The sequence below is a fragment of the Molossus molossus genome, unplaced genomic scaffold (genome assembly GCF_014108415.1).
Source record: "Molossus molossus isolate mMolMol1 unplaced genomic scaffold, mMolMol1.p scaffold_m16_p_4, whole genome shotgun sequence".
Lineage (NCBI taxonomy): Eukaryota > Metazoa > Chordata > Mammalia > Chiroptera > Molossidae > Molossus > Molossus molossus.
This window is the reverse complement of record NW_023425377.1, coordinates 33,066,018-33,079,311: the sequence shown is the minus strand read 5'-3', so window position 1 is coordinate 33,079,311 and position 13,294 is coordinate 33,066,018. Positions and strand designations below refer to the sequence as shown.

The 13,294-nt window shown below is 51.9% G+C and overlaps 1 protein-coding gene across 1 annotated transcript; it reads left to right on the top strand.

Annotated features, from left to right (window-relative positions):
- Positions 1-214: 214 nt before the first annotated feature.
- Positions 215-12,271, top strand: SLC4A9 (solute carrier family 4 member 9). The gene is made up of 21 exons (XM_036240600.1): positions 215-432; positions 1,033-1,193; positions 1,931-2,044; positions 2,457-2,512; positions 2,660-2,817; positions 3,062-3,149; positions 3,457-3,611; positions 3,836-3,952; positions 4,110-4,284; positions 4,454-4,587; positions 4,730-4,992; positions 5,879-5,937; positions 6,171-6,359; positions 6,482-6,595; positions 7,787-7,948; positions 8,087-8,265; positions 8,968-9,040; positions 10,601-10,669; positions 10,923-11,096; positions 11,682-11,837; positions 12,218-12,271. The coding sequence occupies exons 1-21, from the start codon at positions 215-217 to the stop codon at positions 12,269-12,271; spliced, it is 2,868 nt and encodes a 955-aa protein (XP_036096493.1).
- Positions 12,272-13,294: the final 1,023 nt, after the last annotated feature.

The following is a 13,294-nucleotide window of genomic DNA, read 5'->3' as shown; positions in this document are numbered from 1 at the left end:
GAGAGTTCATGCTAGCCTTGCCAACACTCTCAGGCCAGTGGGGGATGGGGAAAGCAAGCAGGGGAGGAGGTGGCCCGGTTGGCTCTGGAGTCAGCCAGGCCCTGCTCTGTTTGTGCTGTGCTGCATGGGGGTAGGGAGAGTATATTATAAATGCAGCCAGCCCAGGGGCCCTGGACTCAGAACCTAGGAACCTAGGACTGCGCTAGTCCCAAATATGAAGCTGTCAGGCCAGGAGGAGTTTGATGTCTACAGTGCTTATGAAAATGTGCCCACAGGACAGCTGGACAGTGGCCCTGGCTCTGGCTCCAGTCCTGATGGCTCCCCAGACACTCATAGCCAGAAACTGGCGGTACCTAAGGACCCTCTGCTCTTTATTCAGTTGAATGAGCTGCTGGGATGGCCCCAGGCGCTGGAGTGGAGAGAGACAGGCAGGTGAGTAAAAACCAGGCCAATTTTATGGGGTCTTTAATCTCCTCTGCTGGGGCCCTCCTCCATGACCCCAGCTCTTCCTGTAGAGGGGTATTCTTACCCCCAGTCAGGAGTTCTCTGTGGCCACATTTCAGGCCCTCACCCTCTATGATACTCAGCCTTCTCTACAGACTAGTTTTGAGTTTCCCAAGACCCAAGATGAGAGGTGACTGCACCACTGGGCCCATGTTTTCCTCTTTTTTTTTTTTTAATCCTCACCCAAGGGCATTTTTTTTTTTTTTTTTGGCATTTATCTTCAGATAGAGTGGGAAGGAGAGAGGAAGGGAGAGAGAGAGAAACATCAATGTGAGAGAGACACATCGAGTGGTTGCCACCCTCATGACCCCAACCAGGACCGGGGACAGACTGCAATTGAGGTTTGTGCCCTTAGCAGGAACCAAACCCGGGACTCTCTGGTTCGTGGGCCAAAGCTCAGACCACTGAGCAAACTGGCCAGGGCCCATGTCTCCCTCTTAAATTTACCTTCCCTGGCTGTCCTGTGTTCCCACTCCTGGACCTGAGATAGATGCCTCCAATAATACTCTCCACCCCTCTCCACTGCAGGTGGGTGCTGTTTGAAGAGAAGCTAGAGGTGGGCGCGGGCCGGTGGAGTGCCCCCCATGTGCCCACCCTGGCACTGCCCAGCCTGCAGAAGCTCCGCAGCCTATTGGCCGAGGGCCTTATCCTACTGGACTGTCCAGCTCAGAACCTTCTGGAGCTTGTGGGTATGCTGGGAACCTTTGTAGGGAGGGCTTGGGTAGCCATGCTACCATTTCCCTAAGATTTCCTCCCAAAGTCTTGGAATTTTCCAGAGCCTTAGGGATTATCTATCCATGGTTGTTGGGGTTTTTTTGTTTTTGTTTTTTAAACTTTTTTTCCTTTATTGATTTTAGAGAGAGAGGAAGTGAGAGGGGGAGAAAGATAGAAATATAGATGAGAGAGAACATCGATTGGCCACCTCCTGCATGCTCCCCACTGGGGACCAGGCCCACAACCTGGGCATGGGTCCTAATTGGGAATCGAACCAGTGACCTCTTGGTGCATGGGTCAATGCTCAGCCACTGAGCCACACCAGCCAGACCATGGTTGTTGTTTTTTTAAAATATGTTTTTATTGATTTATTAGTGAGCGAGAGAGAGAGAAACATCGATATGAGAGAGACACATCGATCAGTTGCCTCACTCTCTACTGGGTACTGAACCCGCATCCCGGGCATATGCCCTGACGGTGAATCGAACCGGGACCTCTCAGTCCATGGGACGATGCTCAGTCCATTGAGCCACACTTGCTGGGCGATCTTTGTTTTAAAGATGGAAAAGCAGAGCAAAGAAGCAAGTTCACTGGTTCCTTCATCCCCTGAGACTCCTAGGAGGGAAAATGACCTGGGCAGAGAGGAAAAGAAAAGAGTTTGGGGGACAGGGAGCTCTCAGGAAAGGGTTGGAACCACACCTCTGTTCCCCAGAGCAGGTGACCAGAGTGGAGTCGCTGAGCCCAGAGCTGAGAGGGCAGCTGCAGTCCTTGCTGCTGCAGAGACCTCAGCACCTCATCCAGACCACAAACACCAGGCCCTGTTGGGGTAAGAGGTCCCTCCCTGGGCCCAGGACCAAAAATCCCAGATCTCCCCCGCACCTGCCTGAATGAGGAGTGGCCTAGCCTCGGCTTAGACCTCAACTCTACCCAGGCCTTATGGGCGAGAGGAAGCAGGAGAAGCATGGAGGGGCTAGAATCATAACAGCCAGAGCATGGTGAAGGGGTGTTCTTGGCAGGCACTGTGCTGGGAGCTTCGCGTGTCTCATTTAATTTCTACAAGCACCCTGTGCGGTAGTACCACAGTAATGTCCATTTTAGTGATGAGAAAACTGAGGCTCAGAGCGGGAAGGGCGTGTTCCAGTTTTCATAGTTTGTCAGTGGCAAAGCTGGTCAGGGAGCCCTGCTGGATCCATTCCCAAAGCCTGTGCTCTTAATTACTGCAAAATCTTATTTTAAAGGATCTGCCTATCCAAGAGAGGCTTCTCACGATGAAGAAGCCCCCCTGAAGGAGCAGGTTTGCAGCCCTTCCTTGGTCAGGGCTGGGAGAGGGGTCAGGGATTAACAGGGGCCTACCCTCCACTGGACTCCTCATCAGTTGATATCCTGCCAACATTCCCTTCCACAAAAACCTCTCACCCTGTCTCTTTGAATCTCCATCCAGTGTCAGAACTCCCTGAGACAGAAGCTGCCTCCAGGGGCTGAGGCGGGGGCTGTGCTGGCAGGAGAGCTGGGCTTCCTGGCACAGCCACTGGGGGCCTTTGTGCGACTGCGTGATCCAGTGGTGCTGGGGCCCCTTACTGAGGTGCCCCTCCCTAGCAGGTGAGTGGGAATGAGGGATCCTGGAATCCAGAGAAGGGCCTTTACTGGGGAGAGGATTGAGAGATCTCTGGTCCAGTTCTCTTGGGGATGGGGTGGTGGATGGTGCTCAGAATTTTGGGAAGGGAACTACACAGTCAGTGTGCACATGACAGTGTATGTGGGTGCTGGTAGGGAGGTTAGAAGTCAGGGCTGCCCTATGGGATAGCAGCCTCTGACCCTCTCTGGGACTTGGTTCCTTCCTCAGATTTTTCTGCCTCCTCCTGGGGCCTCCCACATTGGGAAGAAGCTACCATGAGATGGGCCGGGCAATGGCTGTCCTCCTCAGTGACCCGGTGAGCTGGGCAGGCATGTGTGCTTGTGTGTGTGTGTGTGTGTGTGTGTGTGTGTGTGTGGACTCCATATGTGTGTTTGAGTACAGCAATGAAGCAAAGTGTGGCTTTGTGTCCATGAGTATGAGAACTGAAGTTTCCTTGGCTACCACTATAGCCCCCTTACCTAGCACAGTGCTGGCATACAGTAGGCATGCATTAATGAACATGACTAGTCTGCCCATGTGACTCGTGTGTATAGTTTTGAGACTATGAAAATGCATAGAAGAACCCAGATATGCATTTACTGCCACTCTGTGCCTGTCCCCAGCAATTCCAGTGGTCAGTTCGTCGGGTCAGCAACCTTCATGACCTTCTGGTAGCCCTGGATGCCTTCCTAGAGGAGGTGACAGTGATCCCTCCAGGTCGGTGGGACCCAACAGTTCGGATTCCCCCGCCTAAATGTCTGCCCTCTCAGCACAAAAGGTATCTGGGGTCATCATCCCGTATAGATCTTTTACTCCCCACAGTCTTCGGTCCAGTTCCACTGTTGAGGAGGGAAGGGGATTCCAGGAAAGGAACAAGGACTTACCTTTGAATTTGGAGTCCGCCCCCAGAGACACGAACAGCCACCAGGGGGCAGGGCACCATGAAGTCGGCGACTGGTTGGAGATCCTCAGTCAACCAGGGCTCCCTCCCCTTCACCTCAGGCTCCCCTCGCAAATGCAGGAAGTCAAGGGCCCCTCTGCCCGGCGTGGGTTCCCGGCTGAGGACAGGCAGGGTCAACCGCCGCACCCACCCAGCCCCGAGTTGCAGCGGATGGGCAGGTGAGGCGAGCTGGGGTGGGAGTGAGGGTGGGTGAACTGGGAGGGAGGAAGAGTCCCAGGAGCATAGAGGGGTGTGCTCACTGTGAGAGGGGGCTCTGTGGTGGGGATAGGGCGTGGGGTGTGGAAATCTGTATCACTGGCGACCAATGGGCGGGAGGCTGTTTGGGGGCCTTGTCCAGGACGTGCGCCGGAAGGCCTTGTGGTACGCCAGCGACTTCTTGGACGCCCTGCACCCCCAGTGCTTCTCCGCTGTGCTCTACATTTACCTGGCCACCATCACTAATGCCATCACTTTTGGGGGACTGCTGGGAGAAGCCACCGATGGTGCTCAGGTGTGTGGGGATGACTAAGGGGCACAGGCACAAGCTTTGGTGTTCTCCAGCCGTTCCCTTCTCCCTTCCCTGCAACTATGGGTGGGCTGAGGAGGCACCCTGGAAGCTTGGGTTCCTGTGTTGAGGACTCCAGTGTCCTGTGCTGACAGGGTCCCCTGTTATCCTCTAGGGGGTGCTGGAAAGTTTCCTGGGCACAGCAGTGGCTGGAGCTGCCTTCTGCCTGATGGCCGGCCAGCCCCTCACCATCCTCAGCAGCACAGGGCCAGTGCTGGTCTTTGAACGCCTTCTCTTTTCCTTCAGCAGGTGGGGCTCCCTCACCTCTCTAGCCTGGTCCTGGCTGAGTCAATAGGGGAGGGTGGAACTGTCTGACTCTAGGGGCACCTGACCTGGGTTAAGTGGAGAGCAGAATAGCCCTGCCAAACCCTGCTTCTCTCTTACCCCTCAGAGATTACAGCCTGGACTACCTGCCCTTCCGCTTGTGGGTGGGCATCTGGGTGGCCACTTTTTGCCTGGTGCTGGTGGCCACAGAAGCCAGCGTGCTGGTGCGCTACTTTACTCGATTCACCGAGGAAGGCTTCTGTGCCCTCATCAGCCTCATCTTCGTCTACGATGCCGTGGGCAAAATGCTGAGCTTGACCCGTGCCTATCCCATCCAGAGGCCTGGCTCTCCCACCTATGGCTGCTTCTGCCAGTACCCAGACGCCGGAAGTGAGTGAGGAAAATAGGGAGCTTGGCAAGATGAGGAAGGAAAAAGTGTCTCCTTGCTGTCTCCCCTGGTTAAGTTCAGCAAAATTCTGCGTACCCTGTACTTACCCAATAATCAGCAGCACTCTTTCCCACTCTGATTCTAAATCCTTTGAAAATAAGTGACAAAGCAGGCCCAATACCATCTTTATTTCTGACAATGCTGATAGAAGAATGTGGTTATATCTATGGGTGAATGGGCTTCCTAACGATGAAATAAAAATTAGGTGAACTTTTCCACCCAGTCATGGACGCACTGGACAGGGACTGTCTTGCTCCGGAGGGGCACAGTTAGATGTGCCCAGTAAGCTGCAGCAGCTTATTCCCAGGAGCAGGGGAGGAGGGGGCAGGGCCAGGCACGCCCAGCTTCTTCTCCCAAACTCACCAATCAAATACATCGCTGCTCCTCCCCTTGGGCTGAGTGGCTGACCTGGTGGAGAGAAGCTCAGAATTATCACACTTGCTCATATCCCTCCACATGGAAAGAAACCCAGGCCTGGGGAAGAGGTGTCCTCTCAAGAGTGCCAGACTCTGTGCTAGGCGTGAACAAGAGCAAATCTGCCCTAGCAGATTTGTATGCTCATCCACTGAGCAAACATAGGCTGGGCATCTGCCCTGGCCAGTCCTGTGCTGGGCACCAGGGATACAGATAGGTAGAGAATTTGAAGGACCCAGGGCACAAGGCAGTGTCCTGAGGAGCAGATATGGTAGCGCTTAGAGTCAGCAGACAGATAAGTCAGAACTAAGACTTTCTGGTTCAGCTGGACCCAGGAGATTGGGCTCTTGAGGGGCTGGAGAAGGTTTGCAAGGGAGGAGCATGCACCCAGATAAATTCTTCTCTGCTTCCCAGGAAATGAGTCTCAATGGACAAGGACGAAGACAAAAGACAGAGATGACATCTTAAGCACGGTGAGAGCTTGTTCCTGGGAGGGCCTGGAAAAGAAAGAGTGGAGGCCAAAGAAGTCAGTGGTTCCTGGCTCTTTCCATCCACAGGCTAGAGAAACCCTGGTGCGTCATCGAGGGTCAGCCATTTGCTATGGCTGGAGAACCTCCTGTCCTGGGCCCTCAATGTCTCAGTGGGCGTCAGTGGGTGTATAAACACGGCCACCCATAACCTCATCCCTGATCACCACTCCATACAGGACCTAGGTTTGGTCAATGCATCCTTGCTGCCTCCACCTGAGTGTGTCCGGCAGGGAGGCCATCCTCGTGGCCCCGGCTGTCATACAGTCCCAGACATTGCCTTCTTCTCCCTCCTCCTCTTCTTTACCTCCTTCTTCTTTGCTGTGGCCCTCAAGCACGTAAAGACAAGCCGCTTCTTCCCATCTGCGGTGAGTGTCACCTCTTTCTGTAGGAGAGGACTAGCTTTTGGCCTTGGGCCCTGCCTGTAAATGGGAAAGGGTGCAGAAGGAGGAGGACGGCAGGCCTGACTGAGTGTCCACTGTGTGGCCAGGTGCGCAAGGTACTCAGCGACTTCTCCTCAGTCCTGGCCATCCTGCTGGGCTGTGGCCTTGATGCTTTCCTGGGCCTAGCCACACCAAAGCTCACGGTACCCAGAGAGTTCAAGGTGAGAGCTGGGAGAGGGAAAAGCAGGGCCCGCAGACAGGACCCTGGAGGAGGAAGATGCATAGATCCCACATTTCATCTCCTCTAAGCTTCTGTTTTCCCGCTTGTAAAATAGAAATAGTGATAATAATGGCCTCACAGAGTTATGAGGATGAATGAGATGCTGCTCCAGACACAGAGAGCACAGAATATTCAGTAGCTATTATATATATGGAGTTAAGAGGATGGGTTCTAGTCAGCCAGCCTTGGGTTTGAGTTCCAGTTCTGCCACATCTTAGCTGTGTGACCTTAGGCAAGTTAACCCACATTTATGAGCCTCAATTTATTCATCTATAAAATGGAAATAATAAATAACAATAGTTCCTACCCAAAGGTGTTTTGAGGTTTACAAGTAATAGCGTAAAGTAATTACTACAGTGCTGGGACTGGCACATACCAAGACGTCACTAAATGTTAGCTATTGTCATGGTTCTCCCTACCCTTGGCAGGGCCTTACCCATTCCATGACTCCCCACTTTGACGCTTGGTTGCCTGCCCTGATCCCGTAAAGCTGGAGCTCCCTCCCTGGGCATGACAGTGCACAGATCAAGGCTTAGCACTGACTTGGCACCTAGAATCTGCCTGTGCATTTGGAGACCTCCTTCCAGCTTCCCCCAAGACAGGACAGCAGAGGGACTCCAACTATCCAACTGAGGCAACCTCAGGGACTCAGAACTCAAGGCAACAACTGGGGCCCTGTCCCCCACACAGACGCTTATAATCAGAGGAGACGCAGACACACCCAGCCTTGCCTCTGCCCCAGATCAAGGCAGGTCTGAGCCTGAGTTGCCCCACCCTGGATGTTGAGGGGAGGTGCCTAGGGAGGAGAGCTCTGTACACCAAGAAGTATGGGCAGGTCTCATCTAACACCTCGTCCTCTTGCAGGGAGGGAGGGCCCCAGAGAACCAAAACCCAGAGCCCCTGGCTCCAGCCCAATCCCTGGTCTGGCCCCCCTCCTTCTGCCCTCTTTTAAGGCACTGGATGCTTTGAACCAGCTGTGCACACGCACGCAGCACTCCTACCTAGCATCCAGGGTCTAGAGGGGGAGGGGTTGCAGTAAGGGAGGTTGTGAAAGAATGCCAAGGCTGGAGTGTGCAGGCTAGGTACTCTTGGGAGACCCCTTCCAATCTGTCTATGGAACATCCTGCCCCAGCCCACACTACCTGGGCGTGACTGGCTGGTGTCACCTTTTGGAACCAACCCCTGGTGGCTGAGTGTGGCAGCCGCCCTGCCTGCCCTGCTGCTGTCTATCCTCATCTTCATGGACCAGCAGATCACAGCGGTCATTCTCAATCGTGCCGAATATAGACTGCGGGTAAGGCCTGCTGGGTAATACCCTAGGCTCCTGGACCAAAGGACAGAAGTCCCAGGGTGGGTTCCAGGCTTCCCCTCTCCCATACCAGAGGGCTAGCATGGGCTAGTTTCATCCTCATTGTCCCACCACTACCTGCAGAAGGGAGCTGGCTTCCACCTGGACCTCTTCTGTGTGGCTGTGCTGATGCTGCTGACATCAGCACTTGGGCTGCCCTGGTACGTCTCAGCCACTGTCATCTCCCTAGCCCACATGGACAGTCTCCGGAGAGAGAGCAGAGCCTGTGCTCTGGGGGAGCCCCCCAGCTTCCTGGGCATCAGGTGAGGCCAGTATTCAGGAGGCTGGACTGAGAGGTGGGTAGCGAGGTGGGGTAGCAGGGGACCGGCAAGAGTTATTTGAGCAGCTTAAATTCTAAGCTGGTGACTCCAAGGGGCTCTCTCGCTGCCCCATGATCACTGCAGTGGGGTGAATGGGTAGGTTCTGTGCTCTGAGATGGGTGTGTCAGATCTTCCCTCTTCTCCATCAGCCATGGACTGGGAGGGCCCTCAAGAGGAGTGTCACTGAAGTAAGGGTGGAGATAGCCTGGGCTGCAAGGGTGAGGTGCCACCTAATAAACCCCACTCAGTGTAGAAGCACCTTATTGATGTTATAAGGTAAACATCACAAAAACAATTTTGTAACTGCTGGAAACACAATCTGTCCAAAGTATGTGACATCAACTTTGTAAACGGAAATGAAAGTCTTTATGGCAGTGTAAAAATTGCTAATTTTCCAACAACAACAAAAAACAAAGAGCAACTATGAGCTTAAACTGAAGGAGAGGCCTGGGACCTCCATACCGAAGGCCCCTTCCTCTCCACTAGTTTTTCACACCAAGCTAAGGTCCCTCCCTGCTAGATGACTGTTGGAAGATCCCTCCACTTCCCTCTGGCCAGCATCTATAGTGGTGTCTGCCTGGGGTCTCCAGCCTGGGTACCGCAGGGCTCTCCCAGACCCTGGCTAACTCTTCCCTCTCACCACAGAGAGCAGAGGCTGACAGGCCTGGTGGTGTTCATCCTCACAGGAATTTCCATTTTCCTGGCACCTATACTCAAGGTACATTTGTTGGGCAGGCTGATGTCAGGGGCAGGGTAATGATAATAAGTACAAGAACCGACACTGGCTGAACACTTACTGCGTGTTCAATCTCTCCATACCTGGCCTCACTCAATCCTCACTTAACCCTGAGACGCATTTATGTATTTTCCAAATGAGGAACCTGAGGGTTAGAGAAGTTAAATAGCTCACAGAGATCACCAAGAGAGCTAGTTTCTCAGATCTGAGAACCCAAACTCTTACTTTATGGGCTTTCTACTCAGTGGATAGGGTGTAGGCATGCCCCCGTCCCACCCAGGGGCCACCTGCTGCCCTTGCTCCAGCCTCTCAATAAGACTTAGACTCAGAGTAGGATCATCACACCCTAGAAAAACTTTGAGGCAAAAACCTTTCACTTCTGCCTGTAAACCAGATGTTTATAGAACACCTTCTGTGTGCAGGGCTCTGCCAGGCACCTAGGAGAAGGAGGGGGTGTGGGGGAGTATTGAAAAGGAATATAGAACCAAACCCCTGTCAGCAACATCCACACACAAACAAAAGTTAAGTAACAAGTAATAGCAGAGGGTTCAACAAGCTAAGACAGCAAAGTAGTCAAGAGGGTGTGGAAACTGGCTCACAGAGTCATTGCAGGACCACAGAGGTTAGGGGAGGGAAAGGTCACGCAGTTGGGTGAGAGTGGAGCAGTTGAAAGAGCCAGATAGACCGGATCAGCGACTTACTAACTAGGTGACTCTCATTCAGCAGATATTTACTGAGCATAAACCATATGCCAAACACTGTCCCAACACTGGGAATATATGGTGATCAAAAGAGATCATCTAATCCTTGCAGTCTGGTGAGAGGAGACATTTCAAAACAAACAAACAAACAAACAATAAAATAGGATAATTTCAGATAGTGATCACTTCTATGAGATGTAAAAAGTAGTAAGGTGACTAAGTGCCAGGGGTCTTTCTGGTGGGTCATGAGGAGTGAGAAGGAAGTCAGGGCATTTTAGGTGGACAAAAATAGCAAAGCAAAAGGTCAGTATTAGCAGGAACAGAGAAAGCATAGAGAAAAGTGATAGATAAGACTGGAGAGGTCAAGCCCGGCTGGTGTGGCTCAGTGGTTGAGCATCGACCCATGCAGGCAGAGATCACGGGTTCGATTCCCGGTCAGGGCACATGCCCAGGTTGTGAGCCAAATCCTCAGTAGGGGGCATGCAGAAGGTGGCCAATTGATGTTCTCTCTCATCAGTGTTTCTATCTCTCTCTCTCTCTTTAAAATCAATAAAGGAAAAAAAAAAAAAAGACTGGAGAGGTCAGCCAGGTAATGGGCAAGTTACTAAGTCTCTCTGAAACCCAATTTCCTATTTGTAAAATGGAGACAACTACAGCATTTACCTCATTTGACTTATGTGAAGATTCAATGAGATCAGAAATGCATAGTGGGAAAGAAAGGGATAGACCTGAATAGGCTTAGATGCTGGATGCTGGAGACTGGGGTTGGAGTCTAAGGGGGGGCACGTGGGCAGCTGGCAGAGGTAAATGCCTTTGCTAGCTGTCCACTTCTTTTTACCAGTTCATCCCAATGCCTGTGCTCTATGGCATCTTCCTGTACATGGGGGTGGCAGCAATTAGCAGCATCCAGGTAAGCCTCTTAAAATCACAACAAAACCTCATTCCTCCTTTCCTTTCCTGCTGGTACTTCCTGGCTGCACTTGCCAATTCCCCTCCCATCCTCTTTTCCTGTTTCTTCTGGGCACAGGGACTCTGCTGCCATGCTCTGGGTGAGGAGGGCACTAAGGAAGTCTTCTGGTTGCCCCAGTGCTGAGCTCTAATGGCTAACAGTGACACTCTCCAGGCTATCTAAATACCCTGCTTTCCTCTTCTTGTTCCCTCAGTTCACAAAGAGGGTGCAGCTGTTACTGATGCCACCAAAACACCAGCCAGACCTCCTGCTCTTGAGGCACGTGCCTTTGAGCAGGGTCCACCTCTTCACCGCCATCCAGCTTGGCTGCCTGGGTCTGCTTTGGATAGTCAAGTCTACACCTGCAGCCATCATCTTCCCCATCATGGTGACTCAGGGTTGGGTGGTATCCTGGGGGTTCCTGGGAGACTCCGCACCTGGGAGGGTGGCCAAGGCCTTCATAAGAGGAAGACTCCTCCCTCTTTCACTTGCTCGTGACTCTGCCTAGTTGGGAATCCTAGGACAAAGAAAGATGGCTGAGGGATGCCTACAGATGGGCTAGTTCCGGGATACCTGATTCAACTCTCTTTCCAACCTCTTTGTGTTGATCAACCGCAGGAAGAAAAAAACTGAGGCTCTGAAAAAGCCTTGCCACTTTTGTCATTTAGTGAGGTGATAACATAGGTGGCTTCTGGCCTTATTCTTACTCACTGAGAAAGTTAAGAGCCATGGGCTTCGATGTAGGACCAGTCTGGTTTCCACATCCCAGCTCCGTGACCTCTAAAAAGTTCCTAAACTTTCAGGGTCTCAGTTTCCTTCTCTGTACAATGGCAATAATATTTATATCTACCCCACAGGAATGTGTTAGCATTCAGTGAAATGATACACAGTGCCTCGCACATTGGAAGTGCTGAATAAATGTTACTGTCGTTAAGGTTCCTGACAGCCCTGGGCTTTATTTCTATCCCTGCAGTTGCTGGGCCTGGTGGGAGTCAGAAAGGCACTGGAGTGGGTCTTCTCACCACAAGAACTCCTCTGGCTTGATGAGCTGATGCCAGAGAAGGAAAGAAGCATCCCTGAGAAGGGGCTGGAGCCAGAATACTCATTCAACGGAAGTGACAGTGAAGATGTGAGCTCCAGCATGGGCCCTCTCAGGAGAAGGGGGCTGGGTGGGGAAAGTGCTGTGGTCCGGGAGTTGTCCCTAAAGCCTAATATCTCTATTAAGCCTGAAGATCTGATCAATATAGTCACTCGCCTTAGCTCTGTATTGACATAGGCACCCTGAAGGAGTGAGGGAAATCCTTCTTCCTGGGGCATGGGCCCTGGTTTATGAGCCCATGGGGGTGGAAAGGGCTAGGGACACAGCTCTAGTGGGCTGTCATTCTCAACCCTGATCTTCGTCTTTGTCTCAATGTGGGTTTATATCCTTTCATTCTCTGGGCCCCCGTCTCTCTGCTGTCTCTGTCTTTTTTTGTCTAGTCCCAACTCATCTTGAGATCTGTTCCACAGTCAGAGCTGATGTATCAGCCAAAGGCTCCAGAAATCAACATCTCTGTGAATTAACTGCAGTAGGAATCTGGAAGTGGAGACTCCAGTAAACTGAGCATGAGGTGAGGGTGTGAGGGAAGTCCCCTAGGTGTGGAGAATGGGGGTGAGGATGAGAGCTCAGACCTGGGAAACCTCCAGTGTGTGGCCAGCTCTGTTTTTCTCTTCATGCTCCAGTCCTTCATGAACCCCAAAGTCCAGAAGTGGGTTGAACAACCACTCTAGAGGGAAGAAAAAAACAAATGAGGGCACCTGGTCTTGGCTCCCTGCGGCCACTAAAGTATGGCCAGTAGAGGGAGCTCAAGCTCACACTGAACTGGATGTGGAGTTGTGAGGTGGGGAAGGGAGGAGTTCAATGACAGAAGATTGGGAAGGAGAGGGGAGGAGAAAGGGAGGATAAATCTGCCTGCTACTTTCCTTTGCCTTTGGAGGCTCCTCCCTAGGCTGCTGAGAACCACACTCCAGACAAGTGGAAGGATTGTTGGTCACTTGCCCTCTCTGCTATTCTTTCATTATATTCATCCATTTATCAAAACATTTTCTGCCCAGGTAGGGTAGCTCAGTTGGTTACAGCAGCGTCCTGATATGCAAAGGTTGTGGGTTCAATTTCCAGTCAGGACACATAACAGGAAGCAACCAATGAATGCATAAATAAGTGGAACAACAAATCTTTCTCTCTGTCACACATACACATAAAAATCAAATTTTTAAAAAATTGAAAAAAAAATTTTCTGAGTACTTACGGAGTATCTAGGTACTAAAGATACAGTAGTTAAGACAATCATGGCCCCTGACCTCAGGAGTTAAAGTTCTGGTGGGAAAGACAAACAGGCAACTGTTAGAGTGGGACAATGCTGGCTAAGGGGAAGCACAGGTGGTGTGAGCAGAGGCCTCTAAGTCCCTCTTGGAGGGTGTTAAAGGTGGGGTGCTGGGAGGTGGGAAAAACCTCCAAGAGGAAGTGGTCTATAATTTGAAATCTGAAGAACAAATAGAAGCTAGCCAAGACAAGCTGGGGGCACATGGGCAAAGCCTGGAACCCCC

What these genes read in the sequence shown, in the direction of transcription:
- SLC4A9 (XM_036240600.1), top strand. Translation starts at nt 215, where the DNA reads ATGAAGCTGTCAGGCCAGGAGGAGTTTGATGTCTACAGTGCTTATGAA. An exon ending in AAACACCAGGCCCTGTTGGG is followed by an intron (nt 2,045 to 2,456) that starts GTAAGAGGTCCC and finishes CTTATTTTAAAG; the next exon opens with GATCTGCCTATCCAAGAGAG. An exon ending in TCCTGGCACCTATACTCAAG is followed by an intron (nt 9,041 to 10,600) that starts GTACATTTGTTG and finishes TCTTTTTACCAG; the next exon opens with TTCATCCCAATGCCTGTGCT.